Source organism: Meriones unguiculatus, chromosome 8, assembly GCF_030254825.1.
Source record: "Meriones unguiculatus strain TT.TT164.6M chromosome 8, Bangor_MerUng_6.1, whole genome shotgun sequence".
NCBI classification, from domain to species: Eukaryota; Metazoa; Chordata; class Mammalia; order Rodentia; family Muridae; genus Meriones; species Meriones unguiculatus.
In genome coordinates this window covers 22,436,381-22,460,838 of record NC_083356.1, presented here as the reverse complement: position 1 = coordinate 22,460,838, position 24,458 = coordinate 22,436,381, and the positions used below count along the sequence as shown (strand labels likewise).

The following is a 24,458-nucleotide window of genomic DNA, read 5'->3' as shown; positions in this document are numbered from 1 at the left end:
AGTGAAGGGACCCCTCAGGCTTGGACGGCGAGATGCGCGTCGTCTAGGCACAGAGGTGGGAGAGGTGGGTGTGTAGGCAGGGTCGGGAGACCGGAGGTCCTGAAGTCGTTTCCTCCGCCTACTGCGTTTCCCCAGCGCGCACCTCCGGGTCTCCCCTTAGAAATCAATCCACTTTCTACGCCCGCAGTCGCCGTCTGGCTCCGCCTGCGGGTGGGACCCACCAGCCTCTTAAAGTGAGCTCCTGTTGCTCTGATTGGCTGCCGGGGCCCTGCCCACGCCACGTGACGGGGAGCGCAGGGCAGCGGGTTGGCAGGCGCACTTCACTCTGTGGGCGCGATGTGGGCCCCCAGCATGTGGCGGGCAGCGTTGTCCCCCGGCCGCCGCGCGCACTCAGCGCTGGCGCAGCTGCGCGGCATCCTGGACCACGAGCTGGAAGCGATCCGAGGCGCCGGCATCTGGAAGAGTGAGCGGGTGATCACATCCCGCCAGGGACCTTGCATCCGCGTGGACGGTATCTCCGGAGGTAATTTGCCCTCCTGGGAGTCCTTGTACCTGGCCAGGTGGCCAAGAGCCCTTCCAGGGCCTGCATGTGAATGGAGGCCCCTGGGTGGGTGTGAGGGAGCCACGTGCTCGCTCCCGTAGCTGTCGGTCTCCTTCCAGTCTGTTCGGGTACACTATGGCCTCCGAGTGTTTAAACTCCACCTGTTTAAACCTGTTTGGACGGAGGGAGGTGATTTACCTGTCAGCACATTTTGGGTGCCGAGGGCTGGGCTGCCAGAGGCCCAACCCTGTGAGAAAAAGAGAGAGAGATCCAGCTGCATAGGCCTCCTCCACCCTGCTCCCAGGAGGAGTGATCAGGAGAAACCCTCGTTCCCTGAGCACCTGTGTGTGAAGGTCTCTGCTACACCTTTATTCCTGATGACATCTGTTTGCAAGAGAGAGCAATTTCCCTCCCTTGGTTTTTCGGGACAGAGTTTCTCTCTGTGTAGCCCTGGCTGTCCTGAATCCACTCTGTAGAGCAGGCTGGCCTCGAACATACGCCTGCCTCTGCATCCAGACTGCTGAGATTAAAGGTGCACGCCACCATGCCTGGTTTTAGAGATTTTTTTTATATAATATTTATTTATTATGTACACAATGTTCTGTCTGCATGTACATCTGCAGGGCAGAAGAGAGCACCAGATCTTATTATAGATGGTTGTGAGCCACCATGTGATTTCTGGGAATTGAACTCAGGACCTTTGGAAGAGCAGACAGTGCTCTTAACCTTTGAGCCATCTCTCCAGCCCTAGAGATAATTTCTTATAGAAAGGAAGCATGCCTTTATTCCTAGCTCTCAGAGGCTGGCAAATCTTTGTGAGTTCAGGGTCGAACTGGTCTACAGAGTTCTAGGAAAGCCTTAAAAAAAAAAAAAACAAACCTGAAATGCAACTAGATTTCCCTAGACCCTCCCACTGGCCAGCTCCAGTGTCACAGATATTGGAGTGGAAAGCCAGCTTCCAAAGAGGCTAAAGTTCAAGCAAGCAAGGGGATTGAGTCCCCGTGTCTCTACCCTTAAAGAGGACAGTAGAACGAACCTCGTTTCCTAACAGAACCTCCAGCCAGAAGAAACAGGTCTCCCCAAGTGATTTCAGAGAGACATAATCAACAGATGGAGGGTGTTTAGTGGTAGAGTGCTTGCCCAGGCCACAAAGGGTGTCTGTCCCAGGTCATGAGCTGTCCCTTCCTCAGTTTCCTCGCGCCAACCGTATTAGCTTTTTAAGATTGCTAACTGAGGTCTCTGACACACCCCTCTGGAGAAGCAATTCTGGGCAGCAGATGGGTGAGCACTGGAGCTGGAGGACCTAGTCTTCATTCACAGTTCTTAAAGCAAAATCAAGACGGTGATGGCCTTGGAGCTGCGGAACCTGTGAGGAAGGTTCTGGGATCCCTTTAGACGGATCCCTTTAGATGAATACTCCTACTCAAAGCCAGGTTTTAAGCTTCTCACCCTTCAGGTTACAAAGCAGAGAGGGACCGTCCTGCACCGTGGCAGTGGAGTCGAAGCTCTCTGGCCACTGCCTAAAATGGTTCATCTGTGCAGCTGTTGCCTCTCAAGGGCAAATCCAAGTTGACTTCCTCTGGCCCCGATCCCGAGGCCTAGCACTACTGTCTTTGCAGGCCTTCCCTTGCTCTTCTTTCATTCTTCCTTTTCTTTTGCTTTCTTTCTTTTTTGAACTTGTTCTGTAGGCCAGGCTGGCCTCAAAACTCAGAGATCTGCCTGCCTCTGGCTCTCATGTGCTAGGATTAAAGGGGTGTTGAAATGATGAAGTACAACAGATATTATATGAAAGAGGTTTATTATATAAAAGAAGTTTATTGGATGGAGAAAGAGAGGGGAGAGAATGAGACATGGTGAAGGGGGGACAGGGGTGCCCCCAACAGAGAAAGGGGAGAGAAGAAGAGAGTGCAAGAGCGAGAAGGCAAGTGAGACAAAGCGGCAGGTTGGTCCTTTTATGGAGCAACTGAACCTCACCTGCCAGGAACGAAGACCTGAAACATCATAGGTTTCTAGGTAACCCAGGAGCAGGCTGCCTAAATATTAACATTCCTCCCTTTTTCTATAATTAAAAAATGAGGAGCTTGGGCTGCTTCTCATGTAAGGAAAATTAAAGTATATACGTGTAGGTTCATTGGAAGCAGCTCTTGGTTGCCATGCAAGGGAGTGAGAGAGAGAGAAAAAAAAAAGTAATATCAACAAAATGTCCAGATTACATGGTCAAGAGGAGGGGAAGCCCCTGCCTTGGAAAGTTCAAGGTAGAGGGTCGCCAGTAGAGAGTTGCCAGCCACGCACTGCAACAGGTAGGGACCGAGGAATGCTGGGAGAACCCAGAACTACTTATCCCGGGCCTGAAGCACACCATTCCAGCCTTTTGTTAATTATCAGTGAATAACGGACAGAGATTCTCTTCTGGCTACTTCCTGCTGACACTGGAGGCGCTGTAGGGAGGTCAAAAGGCTGAAATGCTGGCCAAGTCCAGGAAGAACAGGCTGCTTTGATGCTGTCCAGGGTCTGTGAGAACATCCATGGCTGGGAGGGAAAGTGCAGGCCCAGCTTGATGGAAGTCTTCGAGGTCAGACTGGAACACCTGTGGTAGCTGCTTTGTTGCTGTCGTGGATGTAGGAAACACCTGGGTCTGGCAGGCTAATGGAACATATATACAGGCAGAAGACAAAAGTTAAGTAGGTTATGGAGAAATTTTCTTTGGGTGTACATTTAAAACTTTTGGGAGAGCGAACAGGTGGAAGGTTTAGATCAAAGAGACCTGAACATGGGAACCTCCATTTACCCAATCACTGGCAGTAATTAAAAAGGTTTTGGGGCTGGAGAGATGGCTCAGAGGTTAAGAGCACTGGCTGCTCTTCCAAAGGTCCTGAGTTCAATTCCCAGCAACCACATGGTGGCTCACAACCATCTATAATGAGATCTGGTGTCCTCTTCTGGTATGCATGTGTATACATAATAAATAAATCTTTTTAAAAAAAGTTTTGCTTTGGATCTGTCATCTAAGGAAATTGAGGCCAATTTTTGTTACAGAGGTGTATAAGCTTAGGGGCCCTTAAAGCAGGCACTAGATATAGAAATCTGAAATTCTCCAGAAGACTTCCCAGAGGAGAATCTGGAGGAATGGATGAATCGACTATCTTCCATTGGTCAGGTAGGAGTCAGCGACCTGTCAAGACGTTCCAAGAGTAAGGTTTGACTCAGTAAATTAGTATGTACAATCTGTTCCAACAGCAGTTGGCTAGAGACCAAGGGCACAGCTACCCATAGCAGACATGGTTTACCTAGCTTGGATTTTGTAGATGAGCGAGAGGAGGAGGGAGATAAACTGTGCCAGTAGAGGGAAAATCTTACCCAAGGGAGAAGAAGGTCCTAGATGAAGGATTTGGATGTAGGTTGGCAAGTGGTAGGAAGTGTTTGTGCCAACCAGAAGTGAAGACTCACCGATTGACTGGTGCTGGGTGTAGGAATGGAGCAATCAGTAGCCAGGAATCGATACCAACCAGAAGGGAGACTCACCAATCAGCTGGTGTTGGATGTAAGAATGTAGCAATGAGTAGCCAGAAAAGGGAAGTCCCCAAACCGGGGAATGGGGAGGAATCCCACCCTCTGAGATAGACAATAGGTGTTAATACTTAAGTGGAGCCCAGTTGACCTGAGAGATGGACTCAGGTGGATTTCCTGCAGCTTACAAGAATACAAATTTTACAAAGGAGATAAAACTTTAGACACGTGAGCATCACCATTGTAATCTGCACTGAAATATACATTGTAGAGAAGGCGGTAGACATCCTCCTTTGTTTTAACAGCATAAACATTCTTTAAGGTGAACTCTGAAAAGGCAGAAGGGACAAAAGCTCATTTGATCTTACCCTTTAGTATGGTTACACACCAAGGAAGAGAGGCTTTTTCCTCTCTATCCAGAAGAGACTGTATGCACATAAGTCTGGCACAATAAGAAACAATTTTTAAGTCTAGACTTAAAAGACAACCCAAAAGATATTTAAAATCTTGAGCTTGGAGCCATGATAGTGGGTGGTAGAGTGGAATTTTTTAATTAGAATTAGATTAATAAATCAGAGCTCTATTGATAAAGGTCGACGCTCTGGACAGTCATTGTAACAGTAGCATAGCAACAGGAGGAAATATTAAGCATTTTTACCTATTTAGGATAACTTAAATCACCTTAGACCTTGCACCCTTTATAATTTGCATTTACCAACCTTAAAACACTTTCTTCGACCCTCAAATAACATTTTCCTTCAGCCTTTGTATCTAGTTATTTACCAATTAGAAATAGGTGAGATTGCTATGAACATTTATTGTCCTTTAGCTAAAGGGATGGTAAAAGGTTACATCTGAGGCCTGTTTTTTGAGTCTGGCAACAAGGCTTGTTGTGTCTAGACCTGACAGTAACACTCTAGAAGGCTTAAGGCCTGGCCTCCTGCATATGAAAAGGACTGAGAAGGCATCTGAAGCCTCCCAAGACAAAAATTGGCAATATGACCTTAGGACACACGTTTGGGGTTAAAACAGACCTGCAACGTTACCCTGGGCTGTGTGAGGGGTGGTGGAGGTTGCTGAATCTAGGAGCCATTTGTCCTCCACCAGGCCAAGGAGCTTGTTTCTGTGGCTCTTGTGCCGGTTGAGCCTCCATGGCTGGACACAGAGGACAAAATGCACACGGGAGCATTTTGACTTCCAGAAGCCAGTTTTCCAGCAGACAGTCATGGCTTGTTGAGGCAGCTGTGGGACAAGTGTCCTTCCTGGCTACATTTGAAACAGTCACCTGGCAGAGCTGACTTTTGGTGGGATGGGGTACCGAAGACCTCATGTTTGTTTTTTTTTTTTTTGTGTGTGTGTGTGTGTGTGGGAATGCCGATAGCCTCAGAGCGGCAGCCAAGGTCTGAAGCATAGTTTTTGCTGTAAATGAGCCAATTGAGAAGATTCCTCTGTTATTATTTTTACCAACTCCTGTATGGTGACTCGGGGACCATCCTCAGCTGTTTAATTAAGATAGCAGTGAGACCATGTTCGCATCTGTAGGACTATAAATATATTTTTGAACATGTTAAAGGACTTGATCATATATAAGGGGACTGATTATGAACTTTGCATTTGCTAACCAGTAAATATTAGGACTTTAGGTTTCATCCCTGTTAAGTTGGAGCCTTAAAAGTCATAAACACAGTCCACCAAAGTAAGAGCATGACAGGTTCCTGGATGATTTAGTATATAAAAAGTCCATAGTTTATAAAAGCTTATGGTGTATTATAGAGTAATAATGTTACCGTTTTTAGAAAAGAAGAAAAGGCATATTTTAACCCTTTTGATAGAGAAGATGACCAAGTTTCAACATAAATAAATGCCTCTAAAATAATGGATCTTAACTGAGAGTATTGGTAAAAACTTGTGCATAGTAATCCCTGAGTTATGAGTTATAAAAACCAACAATACAGAACATATAAAGCAATTTTAAAATTACATTTGAATTTATTATAACAAACCTATTAGCCAGAAAGCCTAGTGGTGAATCCGGATCACAGGCAGCTCATGGGGGGAGAAATAGCATTTCTTTATTAATTCAGGAATTGACAGAGATATAGGCAGTTAGATATACATTTTTAATTAGCTTTAATTTGAATGGACTTTTATAACCTTGAAATTTTAGCATAATATAAAAATTAATTTGAATCAGGATTGAATCATATATATATAGCATATTATAAAAATATAATTATATAAAAATCCATACCCATTTAAAATGAGACTTGTTGTTTTTAGTCTAAAAGGAGATAAAATAATCAGTTTAAGGAAGTCTTATAAAAGTAAATCCAGTGAAAAAATTATATAAATCATTAGATAAAAATTTACAACATTTTAAAATATATATTTTTTAAAAGCTGGGAAATAGGACCTTAGAGGCCAGGGTTTAGAACGCATGGCTTGGAGTTTTGTGGAGGTGGGAGGTGCAAGCACCTGTGGCCTGCCTTCTTTATCCTAAAAACCAACATGGTGGTCCCCATGTGCCGTGCATAGCCAGGATGGCACAGCAAGATCAGTGGTGGGATGACTGTCCTGGCCTGGTTTGAAACTCTCTGCGTTCGTGTGGCCTAGCTGATGGGAAATCTGTGCAACTGAAAATCCTCCTCTGCAAGCAAGCTTCTTTCGGCAGGCCTTTGGTGGGAGATTTTAAACCCCACCCATGGGGCCTGAGGCATCGGAGCAATCTAAAGCCATCTGTGTGCATGCAGGGTCCCCAGCAATTGCTTACCTAACAGCAATAGTTTAGAAGCAGGCTGTGTCTGTGTCTGAATCAGCATCTGGTATGAGCGTTTTAGTTTCCCCAAGCCAATTCTGGCTCAGCATGGGTGTCCACCTTGTCCTGGATTTTGGAGCACATGGCAGGAGGAGTCTGAGGGCCCAAGAGCGGAAGGACAGGTGAGCAGAGGGACAGGTGCATACGGACAGGGCAGTGCAGCTGAGAGAGTAGGTTTGAAGAAAAATCTGTTGCAGGCATCCTTGTTCATTTAAAGGGATCCTGGCATGACCAGACCAGGTGCTACCAGGAGAGCCCTTCCCGGCCAACGCACCAATCAATGAAATGATGCTCAACAGATATTATATGAAAATGGTTTATTGGATGGAGAGAGAAGGAGAGAGCAAGACATGATGGGGGAGGGGAGGGGACACCCCAACAGAGAAAGGGGAGAGAGCAAGAGAGAGGAAGAGAGTGCAAGAGCAAGAAGGCAGGAGAGAGACAAAGTGGCAGGTTGGTCCTTTTATGGAGCAACTGAACCTCGCCTGCCAGGTGCAAAGACCTGGCAGGCAACACATGATGATATCATAGATTGCTAGGCAACCCAGAAGCAGGCTGCCTAAATACTAACAGGTATACCACCATACCTGAAATCCCTTCCTTCCATTTCTTTTTTCTTTGTTTTGTTTGACACAGGGTTTCTCTGTGTAGCCCTGTCTGTTGCCTGTCCTGGAACTTGCTCTGTAAACCAGGCTGGCCTTGAACTTACAGAAATCCACCTGCCTCTGCTTCTCAGTGCTGGGATTAAAGGCACGTGCCACCGATTCCTGCCCCCCCCCTTACATTTCTAAGCTGTGTTGTTGGTTTTCTCCTTCTCAGGAATCCTCAACTTCTGTGCCAATAATTACCTGGGCCTGAGCAGCCACCCTGAAGTTATCCAGGCAGGTCTGCAGGCTCTGGAGGAGTTTGGAGCTGGCCTCAGTTCTACTCGATTCATCTGTGGGACCCAGGTACACAGCAGGAGTTGGGTGGGCACTGGCTCTGGCTATCTGCCTCTTCTCAGTAGAGCTGGTTCAGTCAGCTCAACAATCCCTGGGCAAGGCCCACGGTCAATCCCAGAGCTGCAGTGCTGCCAGGCTGTGGCAGGCCTCTTCCGAGAAGACCGGGAATTTGACCTCTGAGCTCCCATTTCTCCACCTGTAGGACAGAACACCTGCCATGCTTCAGGAAAGGGGCAGAAGGCAGAGCTGGTGATATGGAGGGTTTAGAGGTGTTTATCTCAGTTCCGTGTCCAGAATGTCTTGCACAGGCTGGACCATTGTAGGCGGTGTTGTTTTGGTTTTGGTTTTGGTTTTGGTTTTGGTTTTTCGAGACAGGGTTTCTCTGTGCAACGACCCTGGCTGTCCTGGAACTCTGTCTGTAGACCAGGCTGGCCTCAAACTCCTGGAGATCCAACTGCCTCTGCCTCCCAGTTACTGAGATTAATAGCATGTACCACTATGCCCACCATGCCTGGCCTTCCTCTCTGCTTGAATCTCTTCATCTATACAGTGGGAATCATACAATGGTAGGCTTGCTACAGATGGCAGAGTTCACACATGTAAAACTGCTCTTGAATGGTCTCTGATCCACAGTGTAAGTATTAATTGGTTTTTTGGAAATGGTATAAAAGTGAATAAGCATGAAGTTGATGGCCCTCTTAAGAGGCTAGACCTGTCACTGGGTAAGTGCAGTCCTTCTCCAGGGTGCCTTTACTCCCAATTGCCCACTCCTTTCTTGTAGCAGCAAGATGGCTCAGCAGGTAAAAGCACCTGCTGTGTCGGCTGGCTAACCTGAGTCCCATCCCAGAAGCCACAGCAGGAGGGCGAACTGATGGCCACAAGCTGTCCTCTGGCTTCTACACATGTGCACACACCAACACATAAAGATTTTAAACAGAGCACGGGGGGGCGGAGGGGGACGGGGAGCAGAGGTCAGAGGTCTATTCTGGAACTCTGTGGACTGTACTTGCCTCCTGAGTTTTGGATTAAGGCATACACCACCACCATCCATCTGCATTTTTGTTTGTTTGTTTGTTTTGGGGGGTTTCGAGACAGGGTTTCTCTGTGTAGCTCTGGCTGTCCTGGAACTCCTTCTGTAGACCAGGCTGGCCTCAAACTCAGAGATGTGCCTGCTTCTGACTCTCGAGTGCTGAGATTAAAGGCGTATGCAACCATTATGTCCAACCTTACATTTATTTTCTAACAAAGCTCTTGAGTCAGATCAAACAGCTCCCAAATCTAAGAAGCAGAGCCCCAAATAAGCGTAGGCTTACTCAGTGTGATCCTCTTTGTTGTGAAGAAACCAAACAAAGGTCCACTTAGGGATTGAGACCTGCCAGGACCCAACCTCCACAATGGGCGCAACTGCTACAATCCAAGTCTCCAAGAGTCATCTGTGCCAAAGTACGAGTGTGGCTGAGACTATGGGCTTCCTGCACTGGGTCTGTTGGTGGCCATCTGAGCCTCTGTCCTCTCGGACTTGTCCCATGAAGCCCCCAGGCACTAACCTTCAACCGCTTCTATCCTTTAGAGCATCCATAAGAATCTAGAAGCGAAGATAGCTCACTTTCATCAGCGCGAGGACGCCATTCTCTATCCCAGCTGTTTTGATGCCAACACCGGCCTATTTGAGGTGTGTAGAGGCTGTGGATAGCTTGGAGGTGGGCAGCTGGGACTGCTCGGCATCGTGTCTGGGCCTCAGAGCAACCTATGTAAACTGGCACGCAGGAGGGATGGGGGCCTGGTACAGATCTGAAGTTTTCACCTGGCCCTAGCACTCCCAGTAGAGGGAGAATTTCACCTTGTGGGGAGATTTGAGGGAAGGAGAACTTCTGGTTGGCTGTACAGGAATTCCTCCCCATAGGCTCTGCTGACCCCAGAGGATGCAGTCCTGTCAGACGAGCTGAACCATGCCTCCATCATCGACGGCATCCGGCTGTGTAAGGCCTACAAGTACCGTTACCGCCACCTAGACATGGCTGACCTCGAAGCTAAGCTGAAGGAAGCTCAGGTGGGGTGAGGCCTTGGGCCTTCAGAGAAGGGCCCCTATTTCCCCATTCAAGGAAGTCAGGCTTGGAGGGGTTCCCTCATCACAAAGAGCCTGAAAAGACTTCCTCATAGAACTATGTACATAGATTGTGTTCTACATAGTTCCATGTTGCCTGAGACCAAGCACCTTTTGAGCAGGTATTGACTAGGACCTGTCCCCACTCCACTCCAGCTTAACCTCTTGAGGCCTGAGGCCTTTCTCAGTGACAGGGCTAAGGTGGCTGAGCAAGGCTCAGGACACAGCCTCAAAGCCACAGAAGAGCAGGTGGTTTGGTCCTTCGTCTGTCCCACAGAAGCACCGGCTGCGCCTGGTGGCCACGGATGGAGCCTTCTCCATGGATGGTGACATCGCTCCTTTACGAGAGATCTGCCGCCTCGCTGCTCAATATGGCGCCCTGGTCTTTGTGGATGAATGCCATGCCACCGGCTTTCTTGGGCCCACTGGACGGTGGGAACCTTTGAGGCTTGGGTTGGGGCTTCTGAAGGTGGATGGGAAATCAGGAGGCCAATGGCAGCAATGGTTGCTTCCTTTGCAGGGGCACAGATGAGCTGCTGGGTGTGATGGACCAGGTCACCATCATCAACTCCACGCTGGGGAAGGCGCTGGGTGGGGCATCAGGTGCTTACCACATCCCAGGTGGTCTCCTTCCCTCCATCCAGGGCCTGCCCTGTAGCGGGTAGAGAAGGTGGGGAGGGCAAGGGGAAAGGAGGATGGTATGGATTATAGGGGGGCTTTGGGGCAGTTCCTGGCCCCTGGCTGGCCCCTCCTCATCTTGTTTTCTGCTTTCAGGTGGCTACACCACAGGGCCTGAGCCTCTGATATCGCTGCTACGGCAGCGCTCTCGGCCCTACCTCTTCTCCAACAGCCTGCCACCTGCTGTTGTGGGCTGTGCTTCTAAGGCCCTGGACCTGCTCATGGAGAGCAACGCCATCGTCCAGTCAATGGCTGCCAAGACCCGGCGGTATGGTCTCCACAGGGGTGGATCAGGATAGGGGAGAGATGACAGCCACACAGCTTTCTGCGTCCTGTTGGCCACCTCCCTCTCATCATTCCTAGTCCCCTCTGCCACAGCATCCTCCTTTGGTCTCCTTCCTTGTCACTCCTACTTCTCCATCTCCCTCTGTCCTTCCTGCCTCTGTCTACCCCACCTGTGCCCCACCTGCTCTTTGGGCCTGTACTTCTGTCTCTATTCCTTCCTCTTACAGGGGGGCAGAGATCCCTCTTCCTTAGGCTTCATGGCCTTCACCTTCCTGTGATACTTGTCCCCAGGTTCCGCAGTAAGATGGAAGCTGCTGGCTTCACTGTCTCAGGAGCCGATCACCCCATCTGCCCTGTGATGCTGGGTGATGCCAGGTTGTCGTCTCAAATGGCAGACGACATGTTAAAGAAAGGTGAGAGCACGGGGGCAGAGTGTCCTCAGAGAAAAGAACACCTGTGGACCGCAGATCCTCCCTAGATCCAGGTCCTGCTCCCTGATGCCCACACCATCTCTCTGAGATCAACCACCTGTCCGAACTTACCAAACCCCAGGCTTCGAGTCCATCCCACGTCTATGAGCTTGGCCGTTTCCTTGTTCTCCTCCGGTGGACCTTGGGACGGTAGGCCCTTCTATGTCACGGCCCCAAGGCCTTCTGCCTCTGGAATACCCCTGCTATCTTCCCAGGCATCTTTGTCATCGGATTCAGCTACCCTGTGGTTCCCAAGGACAAGGCCAGGATCCGGGTGCAGATCTCAGCAGTGCACACTGAGGAGGACATTGACCGCTGTGTGGAGGCCTTTGTGGAGGTGGGGCGGCTACGTGGAGCTCTGTCCTAAGCTCTGGGCAGGGAGCAGCAGAGCCAGAGTTCCTCTACTGCCAGTGACATAGGGGTCCTCTGGTCAGCCCAGACTAGAGGCTCTGACTTGCAGAGCCTGGTTGAAAACAGGCCTGTACTTTTGGCTGGAGAGACAACAATGTGGAAATTGGCTATGACACTTTGGTTTGCTTTATTCTTTCTGGATAGGCCCAGTCCTGTGGCTAACTGAAGAATCAGGCCTGAGGAGCTGGGTCTCTGAGGGGCAGTCCTCTACATGAGGTGCCTCCTTACTCCAAACTGATTTGGGATCCTGTGTCTGGGGCCAGCATCTGGTACAGCCGGGTTCTGTGCTGCTATGCATGGCAGTGGAGAGCCAGCCCTGTGGACCTTTTCCGCAACTAACCTTGGTGGACACCTTGTCTCCTCTACCCCATCCTAAGGTCAAAACATAACTGTTTTGAGTTCCTGGGAGGAAAGGGCAAAGGATTCAGTTCCCAGAGAGAAGAAAGCAGGTCACCACTGAAGAACATCTAAGTTTTGTTTGACAGAGCTCTTTGTCCCCAGCTCCGCAGCCTTAGGTCCCTGTCCATGTCCCAGTTTACCCCATTTTAGAAAGCTGCTGTTCCATGGGAGCCACCCCTTTCTGTCTCTGGTTCCCAAGCTGATAGTCTGATGGTCAGCCGCCAGGGGGCGCAGCGCATTCACACTCCCTCCGCAGCCTGCCCTGCCTCCTCAGCCGGGGACCTTGGACCAGGCTGTGGGGCAACCCTCAGGCAAGACCAGAAGGGCTGGTTTGCTGCTGCCAAGGCCTTGTCCTTTGTCTTCCCACCCACAACCATCCCGACTGCTGCTCCATTACTCCATTACTGTAGGTGTCGGCCTCCTCCTCCTGCTGACCTGGTTTTGCATCGGACACTTCCAGAGGGGAGGGAGGGGATCTCTGCTCTTAGGCTCAGCCTGCCAGGCCACTGAATGCTGCTGCAGGCTCAGTGTGGTGGTGTGGCCTTGGGATTCAACTTAATTTGCTTGAAGTAGAAACTGAAGACAAAAGGCGCTTGCTTTTTCATGAAAAACAGGAAGGGATGCCCATGCCTCTACCTCCAGCTCATCTGTCTGGTGCCAGAACATCTCGGGAGGGACAGTCAGAGCACACTCTAACCTAACCTCACAGATTCTTAAAGCTGGGGTCCTGGGAATCCCCTGTCATGCTGCAAGGGTTGCAGACTGGTAGGTGGCAGCTATGGCTTTGTCAAGGGCAGTACCACCTGCAGGCCACCACCATCAGGTAGAGACCAGCCGGTGCCAGGTACCCCAGCAGCAGCTTGGGGAGCAAGAGTAGCCGCTAGGTGGTGTGTGTGGCAGACTCAGCCAGGACAAGAACATCAGGCCCAGGTCCACCCACACCTATGTGAGGCTGCAGGAATGGTCCACCCATCCCATGGCACAGCACAAGAGCCACCGCCTCCACTGCTGCTGACATTGTTTTCCGGGAGGCAGTTCCTAGAGCGGCTGCACCGTGACCTCCTGCACCAGTTGGCCATGGTGTTACTCTGTGCTGTCAAGCAGCTTGGGGCTCAGCGAGCCCGCCGATCCAACTTTGGTTCTCTCTCTCGCCTTACAATTCTTCAGCCATCCAGATGGGCTCCTAGGAGGTGCCCGGTAGGTGCAGCAGCCTCTTAGGGTGCATGTGTGCCAGACTGGGCCCAATAGTCTTTGGGCTCCTGTGACAAGCTGTAAGGCATTGGAAGACCAGAGGAACAGCTGTGGATCAACCATAAGCCTTCTTGCTGAGTCCAGGGCCTGCTCCCAGGACACACTGTCCTTGTCCTCTGTATCCAGCACGAGGGTTCAAGATGGAGGCTGGCAGGGGGGAGGGGAGCAGGTGATGGTAAGGACACCCTGGCCTGGAGCTCTAGCCATGATGGTCTGTCCTTCCTTCCTCTACTTGCCCTGGTACTCTGGAGCCCAACCCCAGGGAAGGAGGGGTCTGGAGGCCAGGTCAGTGGGCGTTTCCAAGGGGTTAAGAGAGGTCATGGAATTCATCTGGGTCTGGGACTCAGGTATGGATATGTGGGTTTGAATATGTGGGTTCACACTTCCGGAAGCCTTACTGCATTGTCACCCAAGATTTTAAAAATCTCACACCAAGTCTAGAGACCTACAAGTGACCTGTGCAGGGATCCCAAGATCCCACCTTTCTGATCCCGAGCTCCGATGGTTCTGAAAATCAGCTTTGTAGCTTCTAGGTCCGATTCCTAATAGCTTCGATCCAGTGAGTCTCTGCATGTGGGGTTGGCGACACTAGAGGGCCCCCTCAAGCCCTGGTAACTACACGGGGACCTCTCACAGGAACTGACCCTCCTAGCTCCGTGGAACCTCACACCCTTCTCTGATGTACACTCCTCTCCCCTTCCCAATTCGCTGCATACTAGCTTCTGCCCTGCATACAGTTGTCCAAGGTCCAACTTCTTGGTTGCAAAGTCTAGTGTCCCTCAGCTGCTCTACCCCTGGAAGTGGTCTGGCCATAGACCGCTCCTCCAAGGTCTCAAGCCAGCCACCCAGCAACCTCTGGTGCCTGCCTGGGCTCTCAAGTGGACTAAGACCTCTCCGTTCTTTTTGGTTGTTGTTCATTTTGCTTTTGAGACAGGGTTTCTCTGTGTAGCCTTGGCTGTTCTGAACTCGCTCTGTAGACCAGGCTGGCCCCAAACTCGCAGCTATCTGCCTGCCTCTGCCTCCCAGAGTTCTGGGATTATAGGCATGTGCCATCACTCCTGGCTCCTCTCTGTTCTTTTAACTTTAGCAGTAACTATTTACAAAATGTAAAGGTGCAGGTCATGGTCTCCCTCTAGAACCTTCTCTAGCTTCCCCATGGTTTTCAGGTTAAACCAAGACCTGGTTTCCAGTAGATGAAGCCCTTGAAACCAGCTTAGGGAAGGAAATGGCTCTCTGGGGATTCATAGAATGTGAAGCATGGGTTCCTACCTGAAGTCCACAGCAAAGAGACTCTGGTCTTGATTCCCCAGCCTCAGAAACTCCATTTAAAACTAGAAATCCTTTCTAAGCTTAGATCAGAGTTCTACTTGGAGCAGGGGAAGCTAGGCAGTAGTGGGAGGAGTCACAGGCTGGGCCACAGGAGGTGGGAGGTTCCAGGAATGGGCTGAGTACCGGGCAGGGAAGGGTTAACCACAAAGCCAATCTCATAGAGGGAGATCAATGGGTTACTGCCCGTGAAAGAGAGAATGAGGTAGCAACAGACGCAGACAGGCAGAAATGAGCCTGGCAGAAGAGCATGCCACCCCGGGGAAATCAGGGTCTGAGGAGGAGGTGGCCAGTCCTTTCGGGAGCAGTAGCAAGTGCTCCCATCCAACTCAGCAGACAGCTGAAGGCAGAGGAGAGGAGGGGCCCTGAAGACGAAGAAGGAGAAATAGCAAGCAGAGACGCACCTGCAGGGAGGCACCAGGGGCAGCGGCTGAGGCGAGAGGAAGCTCCAGCCTGGCCATTCTACCAGGAGGCATGCAGGGCCCCAGTGCCTAGGGCTGAGGTGGGTGCTTGGGTGCTGCCCATCCCGGGCTCGGGGGCCTGCTGCATGCTGGGTACTGCACAGGGGCAAGTGTCTCCCTTCTTGCTTCCTTCCTGCCTCCTAGCCCTCCCCCCCATTCATCCCACCGCTCCACTGGTCCTGGAGTGCGAGGGGATCTACAGGTTGTAAACTGTGAGGTGGGGCGGGGATGAAAAGAGGCAGTGCGCACACAGACACGTGCGCTGGGACATCCGTGAGCAGCCCGGGGTGCCACCTGTTACAGCCTTTCAGATGCGCGGCCCAGGACAGCAGCCCCGGATTTGTCACTCAGGCTGTGATACTAGCCACTCATGTCCCCTCTCTAGGCCTCAGTTTCCCTATGGGCAGAGCAGAGGCAGCGACTTGTGTGCTCCTCCTAGCTTTGCTGCTGTAAAGCTCTCGTGAGAATGGACTCTCTGTTGATTCAGGGATGTCAGCAGCGCAGCCTGTAGCCATAAAAAAAAAAAAGTCCCTAAACACAAGGGTCTCCCCTGAGCTTCAGACGTGGCAGAAAAAGAAAATATAAGAACCCCCAGTGTGTGTGTGTGTGTGTGTGTGTGCGCGTGTGCGTGCCAGGCCTAGGTTTCCTAGGGAACACCTCTGTAACCCAGAGCCTGGAGGGCCCTTTGGGTTACTCTAGACTTAGGAGGCACGTGAAGACACAGGCAGAATAAGATGAAGGTATTGCAGCTGGGGGAGGGGCAGCACGAACTCTGGGATTCATTTCTTTCTTTCTTCCCCATCTGACAGGAAGATGGCTGACATCCAAAACATTTCGCTGGACAGCCCTGGGAGCGTAGGGGCTGTGGCGGTACCTGTAGTCTTTGCCCTCATCTTCCTGTTGGGGATGGTGGGCAATGGGCTGGTGTTGGCCGTGCTGCTGCAGCCTGGCCCAAGCGCCTGGCAGGAGCCAGGCAGTACCACAGATCTCTTCATTCTCAACCTGGCGGTGGCCGACCTCTGCTTCCTCCTGTGCTGTGTGCCCTTCCAGGCGGCCATCTACACACTGGACGCCTGGCTCTTTGGGGCTTTCGTGTGCAAGACGGTGCATCTGCTCATCTACCTCACCATGTACGCCAGCAGCTTCACCCTGGCCGCAGTCTCAGTGGACAGGTGAGCCTGGGGCAGGCTAGAGAGGGACCTGGACAGAGTCTTACCTTGGCAAGTGGAGGGGCACCTAGGGACCAGAGGTTGGTGGGAGGAAAGGAAGGCCTCAGTGGTACCGGCACTTCCCGCCTCCACTGTGAACTTCCAGAGGACATTTCTGTGTCCCAAGTGTCAGCACAGGGCCTAGTGTAAGTGAGAAAGGTACAGCAACAAAAGAAAACTTGGGAGAGCCGGGAGCAGTGGCACACGCCTGTAATCCCAGCACTCAGGGAGGCAGAGGCAGGCAGAGCTCTATGAGTTTGAGGCCAGCTCTGAGTACAGGATAGCCAAGGCTACACAAAAATCCTGTCTCGAAAAAAAAAAAATGAAGAAAGGAAGGAAGGAAGGAGAGAGAGGAAGGAAGGAAAGAAAGAAAGAAAAGAGAGAACAGGGAAAGAAAGAAACAGAAAGAGAGAGAAAGAAAGAAAGAAAGAAAGAAAGAAAGAAAGAAAGAAAGAAAGAAAGAAAGAAAGAAAGAAAGAAAGAAAAGAAAGAAAAGAAATTCTCAAAGCATTGTCAGAAGCTAAGTCCCCACACCTAGCCCACATTGCCCTCACAACTGCTTCTGTGGCTCAAACTCCTAAGCGGATAATGACCTTGGGTGAGTCACTTTGGGCCCTTGCTAGATGCCAAGGCAAGGGGATGGATTGGGGAAATCGAGGCAGGTAGAGGGCGGGCTCGAGCAGAGCAGGAGGCTCCGCTCCCTGACCCCGTGCCCTCCCCCCCGCAGGTACCTGGCGGTGCGACACCCGCTGCGCTCGCGGGCCCTGCGCACCCCGCGCAACGCGCGCGCCGCCGTGGGGTTGGTGTGGCTGCTGGCGGCGCTCTTCTCCGCGCCCTATCTCAGCTACTACGGCACGGTGCGCTACGGCGCGCTCGAGCTCTGCGTGCCCGCCTGGGAGGACGCGCGGCGGCGCGCACTGGACGTGGCCACCTTCGCCGCCGGCTACCTGCTGCCGGTGGCGGTGGTGAGCCTGGCCTACGGGCGCACGCTGCGCTTCCTGTGGGCCGCCGTGGGCCCCGCGGGCGCGGCGGCGGCGGAGGCGCGGCGGCGGGCGACGGGCCGCGCGGGCCGGGCCATGCTGGCGGTGGCCGCGCTCTACGCGCTGTGCTGGGGCCCCCACCACGCGCTCATCCTCTGCTTCTGGTACGGCCGCTTCGCCTTCAGCCCGGCCACCTACGCCTGTCGCCTGGCCTCGCACTGCCTCGCCTACGCCAACTCCTGCCTCAACCCGCTCGTCTACTCGCTCGCCTCTCGCCACTTCCGCGCGCGCTTCCGCCGCCTGTGGCCCTGCGGCCGGCGCCGCCACCGCCACCACCGCGCCCACCGAGCCCTCCGGCGTATCCAGCCGGCGTCCTCGGGCCCCGCAGCTTATCCCGGCGACGCCAGGCCTCGCGGTTGGACTCTGGAGCCCAGAGGGAATGCCCTGCGCGGTGTAGAGACTGGACTAGCCCTGGCCGCCCGCGGACCGCAATAAACCCTGCCTGCCTGGACTCTGGCTGGCCGTCAGTCTGTCCTCTTGCCTGGATGGCAGGATGCTACCGAGGAGCGAGGAGCGTCTAGAGCATGGCAGCCTGGCCAGACTCCGCTGCTGGGCAGAGGCAGAGTTGCAGTGACACGTGGGTGGTTAAAATTGGCCCACCCGTCTAGACACGGTCTCAAGGCAGGCAGCCTCAGCCTGGGCCTGTGTCCAGAGCCGGTTGGGCAGAACAGTCAGTTCACCTGCCTGCACCTTCCAGGCCCTGTTTCTTCTCCCACCTCGGACTGACTGGCTTCTTTGGTCCCAAGCTCTGACCTGACTTATGTAACTTTGTTTTGGTTTGGTTTGGTTTGGTTTGAGAGTAAGATAATACACAGAGGCAGAGATTGATTCAAGTAGTCCAGGATGGCCTAGAACTAGCTATTGTGGCCAAGGATGACCACAATGAACTCCTGATCCTCCTGCTTCTATGACCCAAGTTATGGGATGATGGATGCCCCTGATTCCTGGCTTGTTCAAGCAGGGAATAGTAAGAGCTATTTCCTTAGCTCTTACTGTGTACCTCATAGAATGCCATATTCTTTAATTATCAAGACAGCTTTGTAAGGTAGAAGCAATTAACCTTTTAGAAAATCAAGGGTAAATAGGTCACCTAGAGAGTGTTTGGTAGAGGCTGGGTCCAAATCCGTGGCTGTGGAACATTTTTTTGCACCGTGCCCTTTCTTCTGTTCCTTGAGACTTCTTCTTTTTCCATTGGTTTATTTATTTATGGAATATGGAACACTTCACGAATTTCCATGTCATCCCAGGGCAAGGGCCATGCCAATCTTCTCTGTATAGTTCCGGTCTTAGTCTACGTGCTGCCAAAGTGAGCGCCCATTGGTTTATTTTTATCGTGTGTGTGTGTGTGTGTGTCTGTGATGTGGGAAGCCAAACGTTTGTGAATGGTAGGCAAACGCTCTACTTCTGTTATATCCCCAGCCTGGGTTCGCTATCCCTTTACTTCTGATTTGCAGCTCTTGTGCTCCCCACATCTTATTCCATTCCCTAGAAGCCCAGAGCCTCCCAGAAAACCTCCCTTCAGAGTTCTGCTTGGCTACTGAGGCCGTGCAGCCAGAGGGACTTCCTGTAGCCATGTGATCTTGGGTTAGCCCCCTAGCCCCGACACCCTGCATCATTCCCTGAGCTCTTTGGTGTTCCTGGCTCACAAAAGACCCTGAACCTCACTTGGGCCCCAGCTGGCCTCCTGTGGGCCTTGATTGCCTTACCTTCCCCACCCTCCCCCACTTTTCCTCTGCACACAGCTGAGGAAGTCCCTGGCTGTCGAAAAGATTAATTAACCAATAAATCAGTCTTGTTGGGTCCCAAGCTGCCTGCTTCCACCCTGCCTTCTCACGTCAATAATGTTGATTAGCTTTGGAGCTCAAGTGTGCAGCCTATTGCCTCTCCTAACACACCTCCTGTCTGCTGGGTGGAGGCGCCCGGGGAAGGGCTCCCCCTGTCAGGAGGCAGCTGTTTGCTGGTCATTACACCTGCCACGTGCTGCTGACCCCAAGCCAGGGCAGCAAGAGGAAGCTGACGTCAGCCAGGGAAGCAGCGGCTTTCAGCCAAGCCCCCACCCACGGCCTGGTGTCTTCTGCCACTATTCTGCTCAGGTTCCAGGGTCTGTGAGAACGTTCCCTGGACAGAGGACTATGCTGCTGCCTCTGGGTAGCATCCGTGGTGGCTGACACCACTTCTGTGTCCCACCCAGCACTGGGAGGCAAGGGATGGTGTTGCCATCTTCGGAAGAGAAACCTTGGCTGTAGGGAGGCAGGTAACATGACCAGACACAGACAGAAATGAGTGCGGATGGTAACATCATAAAGCAACTGTGGCCTAGCCTGGTCTACAAAGTGAGTCCAGGACAGCTACGGCTACACAGAGAAACCCTGAATAAAAAAACAAACAAACAAACAAAAAGCAAACAAGTGTTTACCAACCTCTGAGAGTAGAATGTAGAGTCCCTTCACTGGCATATCATTCTGTATATAAATAAGAAGACAAGCCTTGAAAACAGGTAATGATATGTATATTGTATACCTCTGTTTACATAAAATGCCAAGAATCAACAATTTTATAAAGACAAAGCAGGGCTTGCTGTTTGCTTAGGTCTGGGGGTGGTGGAGAGAGGGGGACGGAGTGCTGACGGATACTGAGTTTCTTCCAGGGTTGATGGAAAGTTCTCAGATTAGATCCCTAGGGCTGCATACAGTTTAGTTGGTCAAGTGCTCGCCCTGGGTTCAGCCAAGCTGTGAGGTCACTCCCCAGAGGGCAGTAGCCCACAAGGGCTACTGTGATGTAATCTCACCACTTGGAAACTGGATGCAGGAGAACCAGAAGTTCAAGATCAGTGGGCCAGATGTGATGGTACACTCAGGCCAGATATGGCAAATGCCTTTAACCCTAGCAAACGGGAGGCAGAGGCAGCAGGGTCTCTGTGATTTTGAGGCAGGCTTGGTCTATGCAGTGAGTTGCAGGCCAGATAGGGGGTAGGGACAACCTGCCTCAAAAAAACCAAACCAAACCATCCTTGCCTGTGTAGCAAGTTCAAAGCCAGCTGAGACCCCACCTCTACCAGCTCTAAATAAATATGGGTAAACAAATAAGTGAGTGGAAGGGAGTGGGCAGAAAGATGATTCATCAGCGGCAGGAGCCTGCTGCCAAGCCTGACAACCTAAGTTTGCTTCTCTAGAACCCACCCTGTGAAGAGGATCCACCCCTATGTGTGAGGTAGAACCTTCACATTAGTGCATGGCATGCGAGACTACCAATGCATGCTCTCTGCACATACACTTACACAGATACGCAGCTTGCTGTTAAAAGCCAAAAGAAGTGAGACGTTAGGTGCCCGACTTCAATTCCATCACTCAGGAGGCACAGGTAAGCAGCTCTCTGTGAATTTGAGGCTAGCCTGGTACATATAGCAAGTGTCGGACCAGCTAGAGATACACAGATCCTGCCTCAAAATTGAAAAAAAAAAAAAAAGCAAAAACAATAAAATGAAATTAGCTAATCATGATTCCGTGCAACCCTGGGATGCGCCCATAGCATCGGAGTGTGCAGATTAAGTGGGTGTAATTGACATGTAAATTATATTTCAGTAAGAGCATTTGAAATTTAAGAGGTGTGGAAGTGAGCTCAGTGGGGACAGCAGGAAATTCATCTCTCAGGCAGACCTGGCTGGGCAAACCATGGTTTCCAGGAGGGAAGAGGTGAAGAAGCAATGGCTCAGAAAGGCCCAGGGCTATTACACGGACAGGCTGGCAGCTCCAATGAGGAAAGCCCTTAAGGCCTGGGAAGTGTTTTTTTTTTGTGTAGACAGGAAGACTAAAGGCCTGTTAGGCTTGGCTCCCAGGACTCTGGGGTTTGTTTTGGGGACTAATGAAGTACTCTGCAACAATTTGGTTAGGAGAGAACCAAGTGTTCTGAGTAGTCCGTGGAGCCCAAGGCAGGCAGTTGGGGCTGGAGTGGAGGCTGAGTGAAACCAGTTGCTGCCCCCAGAGCCTAGAAAAGGTCACCTAACCCAAGGCCCCAGCAACCCAGCCACCCTTAGGTCAAGGCTAGGGTAGCCTCATACGGAAGAAGCCCTTCCTAGCTGGAGCAGGTTTGGTTTCTGTAGCCCTTGCCTTCTGGTTTTCTCTTTCTTTTTTTTTTTTCTTTTCTTTCTCTCTTTCTTTCTCTCCCTCTCTCTTTCTTTCCTTCCTTCTTTCCCTCCCTCCCTTTTTCTTTTCTTTTTTTATTTTTTTCTGAGACTTGTTCTTACTGTGTAGACCATGCTAGCCTTGAACTTACAGAGATCTTCAAGATTCTGCCTCCTGAACACTGGGATGAAAGGTGTGGACCCCCATGTCCAGTTGGTGCAAATCTCCTAAGGAGTAGTGTGTAGCATTCACATTTGAGCACCTGCCAGGCAAGGCAGGAAAGACAGCCGGGACTGTGGAGCCCAGGGAAGAGGCCATCACAGAAAAGGCTTTCCAAGGCCAGTCATTAAACGTGCATTCACCATGGCACAAAGCGGGGGGGCATGGAAGACCACTGGTAGGGGTTACAGAATGCAGGGACCTGTGATGTCACGGGATCACCTCTTAAAGGTAGGTGAAGGTGGTGGGGACACAGTGAAGGAGGCTCTAGTTTCCATCTGAACTGAAAACTGGCTCCTTCCTGAGGGCAGTGAGGAGACATCGCTCTGCTTCTGAAGCCAGAGTGATGAGGTTTCAGGAGTTCTCGGTTGCTGCCAACACTGGCTTTCCTGTGGTGGAGGAACCCAGAGAGACAGGTTGCAGGGACACCAGCCAGGCTGGTGAAAATCCAAAGCGCTGAGGACATTCAGGACAGAGACAATGGGGGACTCAAACAGCCAACCACGGAGGAGGTGCAACTGTCAAGATGGATGCCAGCTGAGGAGGAAGAGGACGGAGGTGCCTCAGATGACACCCAGGCCTCCAGCTTGAGCCCTGGGGTGGCAGTGGGGACAAGTAAGGGGACAGATTTAGAGGAAGGTGATGAACTAGCTGGACTGAGGCATACCAGACTGCAGGATCTGGGTGGGGTGTCCTCAGGGAAATGGCACACTACACCTGCCCGTTTTATTTAGCACTTGTGCTTGTCTCTGGAACTTAACATCTCGTCTGTTTTGGTTTGAAGTTAGGAACCAGAAAGGTTGAGTAAGTTGCTCTAGACCACCGAGCTCAGGGTTGTCTGAGTTGGTGTCATGCAGTCATACAGGTGGCAAGATGCAGTTGATTGGGGATGAAGCTGAATGTGCCAAGAATGTGGCCTCCCTGTGCCCATCCCTATGATACTCCCATGACAGGGCTGCCTGACCCTGCCTGACCCTGGTGAGGGCTCCGGCACAGCCTGTCTCAGCAGCCCCGCCTCCTGCTCTGGGCTGGCAGGGACAGCATCATCTGTCAACTCCGAGGTGTGGACCTGGGGGAAAAAACACCAATTAACCACCCAGCTTTCCTATTAATGAGCACGGTGCAGGGCTCATTTGTAGGCTGCTGGCTGTAAGATGGTGTGAGGCCGGGAGGCCGGGCTGAGAGCTGGCCTAAGAGGCTTACACTGATTAAGGAGACATCTGCTTGGCAGCAAGCGAGGTGACTCTTGTGGGGGTGAGGCTGGAATTGAAGGATGGTGACGGGGAAGGTGGATGGGGTACCTGAGGGTACACTGAGGCTTCCTCAGCCTCCGTGGCTCTGGATGGTAGTGGAGCTGGGGCAGGCATTGGCCTCAGCTGCTGGGACAACTCCGAGAGGCAGAGTAGCACAAGGGAAAGGGGTGAGTTTCAGACTCAGTGGGGTTTGAATCCCAGGTGCTGTACTGAAGGCCTCTGGGTAAACTGGGCTTTTTTTTGCTGAGCGCCCCCTCCAAGGCACTATGGTCCTGTCCTGAGGCACTATATCTGGCCAAATCCACCTTTTTTTGCACCCAACTCCTCACCTGTTGGGAGTCCCTTCCCCAGAGATCATCCAGGACTACCTAGACTCCTGACCCATTACCTCTGCTCATGTACCTCTGTCTTAGTACCCGGTGCATGTCTTACCCATCCAACGCTGTGCTGTGACCTCAGTAAGAAAGAAAAGCGTCAGACCCTCTGCTTCTGAGGGTCACCTAATTGGTCACCAACCAATCAGGTCACAGAAACAGGCATTCAGTCCTGTGGCCCCTCCTACCAAGTGCGTCCCAGGAGAACTGTAGACGCTGGGCTTTTGGAAGCCAGGTGGGTGGGGGGGAATGCTAGACTGGAGTCTGACACTTTGCTGATTTCAAGCAAGTCACCTTCTGTCTCAGCCTCAGTTTCCCCAGTCTGCAGAATAGGGGAGACAGTCTATACAAGAAGGCAAGGCAACATTTCACCACAGACCTGAGGCTATTCAGAACACCTGCTAGCACACAGTAGGCCCTCAACACAAACTGTCAACCTCTGTGAGGAAATCCATTGGCAGCGAGTTGTTGGGGAGTCATGGGGGGGGGATGGGACTCTGGTTTCGAGCATGGCAGAAACAGCATGAGTTTGAGATGGATCTAGCTGCCTAGGTGGGGGACCCTGGCAAACCTGGTCAGGTGTACATGGCAGCAGGCGCAGGCCCACCTCATGTGACCATGCCACAGTGCTCAGTAAGGATTGTTAGGAAGGAAGCAGTCAGGCCTAGGTCCCCAGGAGCTTCTAGGCAGCTGGCTCCGGAACCAAGCCTGGAGGACTACTTCAGATGAGTTCTCTCCCGCCCGCACTCAGTCCATTGCCCAGGGCTCACTTGTGTTTCTGATTCACTCCAGTGTCTGGGCCGACTCTATCTGGCTGGCTCTTATGACTGACTCGGGGTTACAGGGAATGTTCTGGCTAGAAATGGGACAAGGCAGATTGCCTGGCCGCCTGGCCAGTGTTTGATGATTAACCTAGACGCCAACTTCCTGCAGCAAGCCCTCCCTTCCTTGTCTGCATGGCCATAGAGGGAGTTAGCACCAGACACTGTGCTAGGGCCAAGGGTGCTCTTGGGGCCCAGTCTGCAGGGGGCCCCTTGTTCTTGGAGGCCCGGGC

General features: G+C 51.8%; 2 protein-coding genes and 1 non-coding gene across 3 annotated transcripts; 2 read left to right on the top strand and 1 right to left on the bottom strand.

Annotated features, from left to right (window-relative positions):
- The first annotated feature begins 275 nt into the window (after positions 1 to 275).
- Gcat (glycine C-acetyltransferase) lies at positions 276 to 11,865 on the top strand. Its single transcript, XM_060389075.1, has 9 exons — positions 276 to 523; positions 7,683 to 7,813; positions 9,375 to 9,476; positions 9,708 to 9,854; positions 10,186 to 10,340; positions 10,429 to 10,511; positions 10,683 to 10,854; positions 11,163 to 11,284; positions 11,557 to 11,865. The coding sequence occupies exons 1-9, from the start codon at positions 337 to 339 to the stop codon at positions 11,706 to 11,708; spliced, it is 1,251 nt and encodes a 416-aa protein (XP_060245058.1). The 5' UTR covers positions 276 to 336; the 3' UTR covers positions 11,709 to 11,865.
- Positions 11,866 to 11,995: 130 nt separating this feature from the next.
- Positions 11,996 to 20,463, top strand: Galr3 (galanin receptor 3). The gene is made up of 3 exons (XM_021627396.2): positions 11,996 to 15,230; positions 15,999 to 16,361; positions 17,125 to 20,463. The coding sequence occupies exons 2-3, from the start codon at positions 16,003 to 16,005 to the stop codon at positions 17,870 to 17,872; spliced, it is 1,107 nt and encodes a 368-aa protein (XP_021483071.1). The 5' UTR covers positions 11,996 to 15,230; positions 15,999 to 16,002; the 3' UTR covers positions 17,873 to 20,463.
- LOC132656192 (U6 spliceosomal RNA) lies at positions 18,645 to 18,751 on the bottom strand. Its single transcript, XR_009594115.1, has one exon. It is a non-coding gene; the product is annotated as a U6 spliceosomal RNA (small nuclear RNA).
- Positions 20,464 to 24,458: the final 3,995 nt, after the last annotated feature.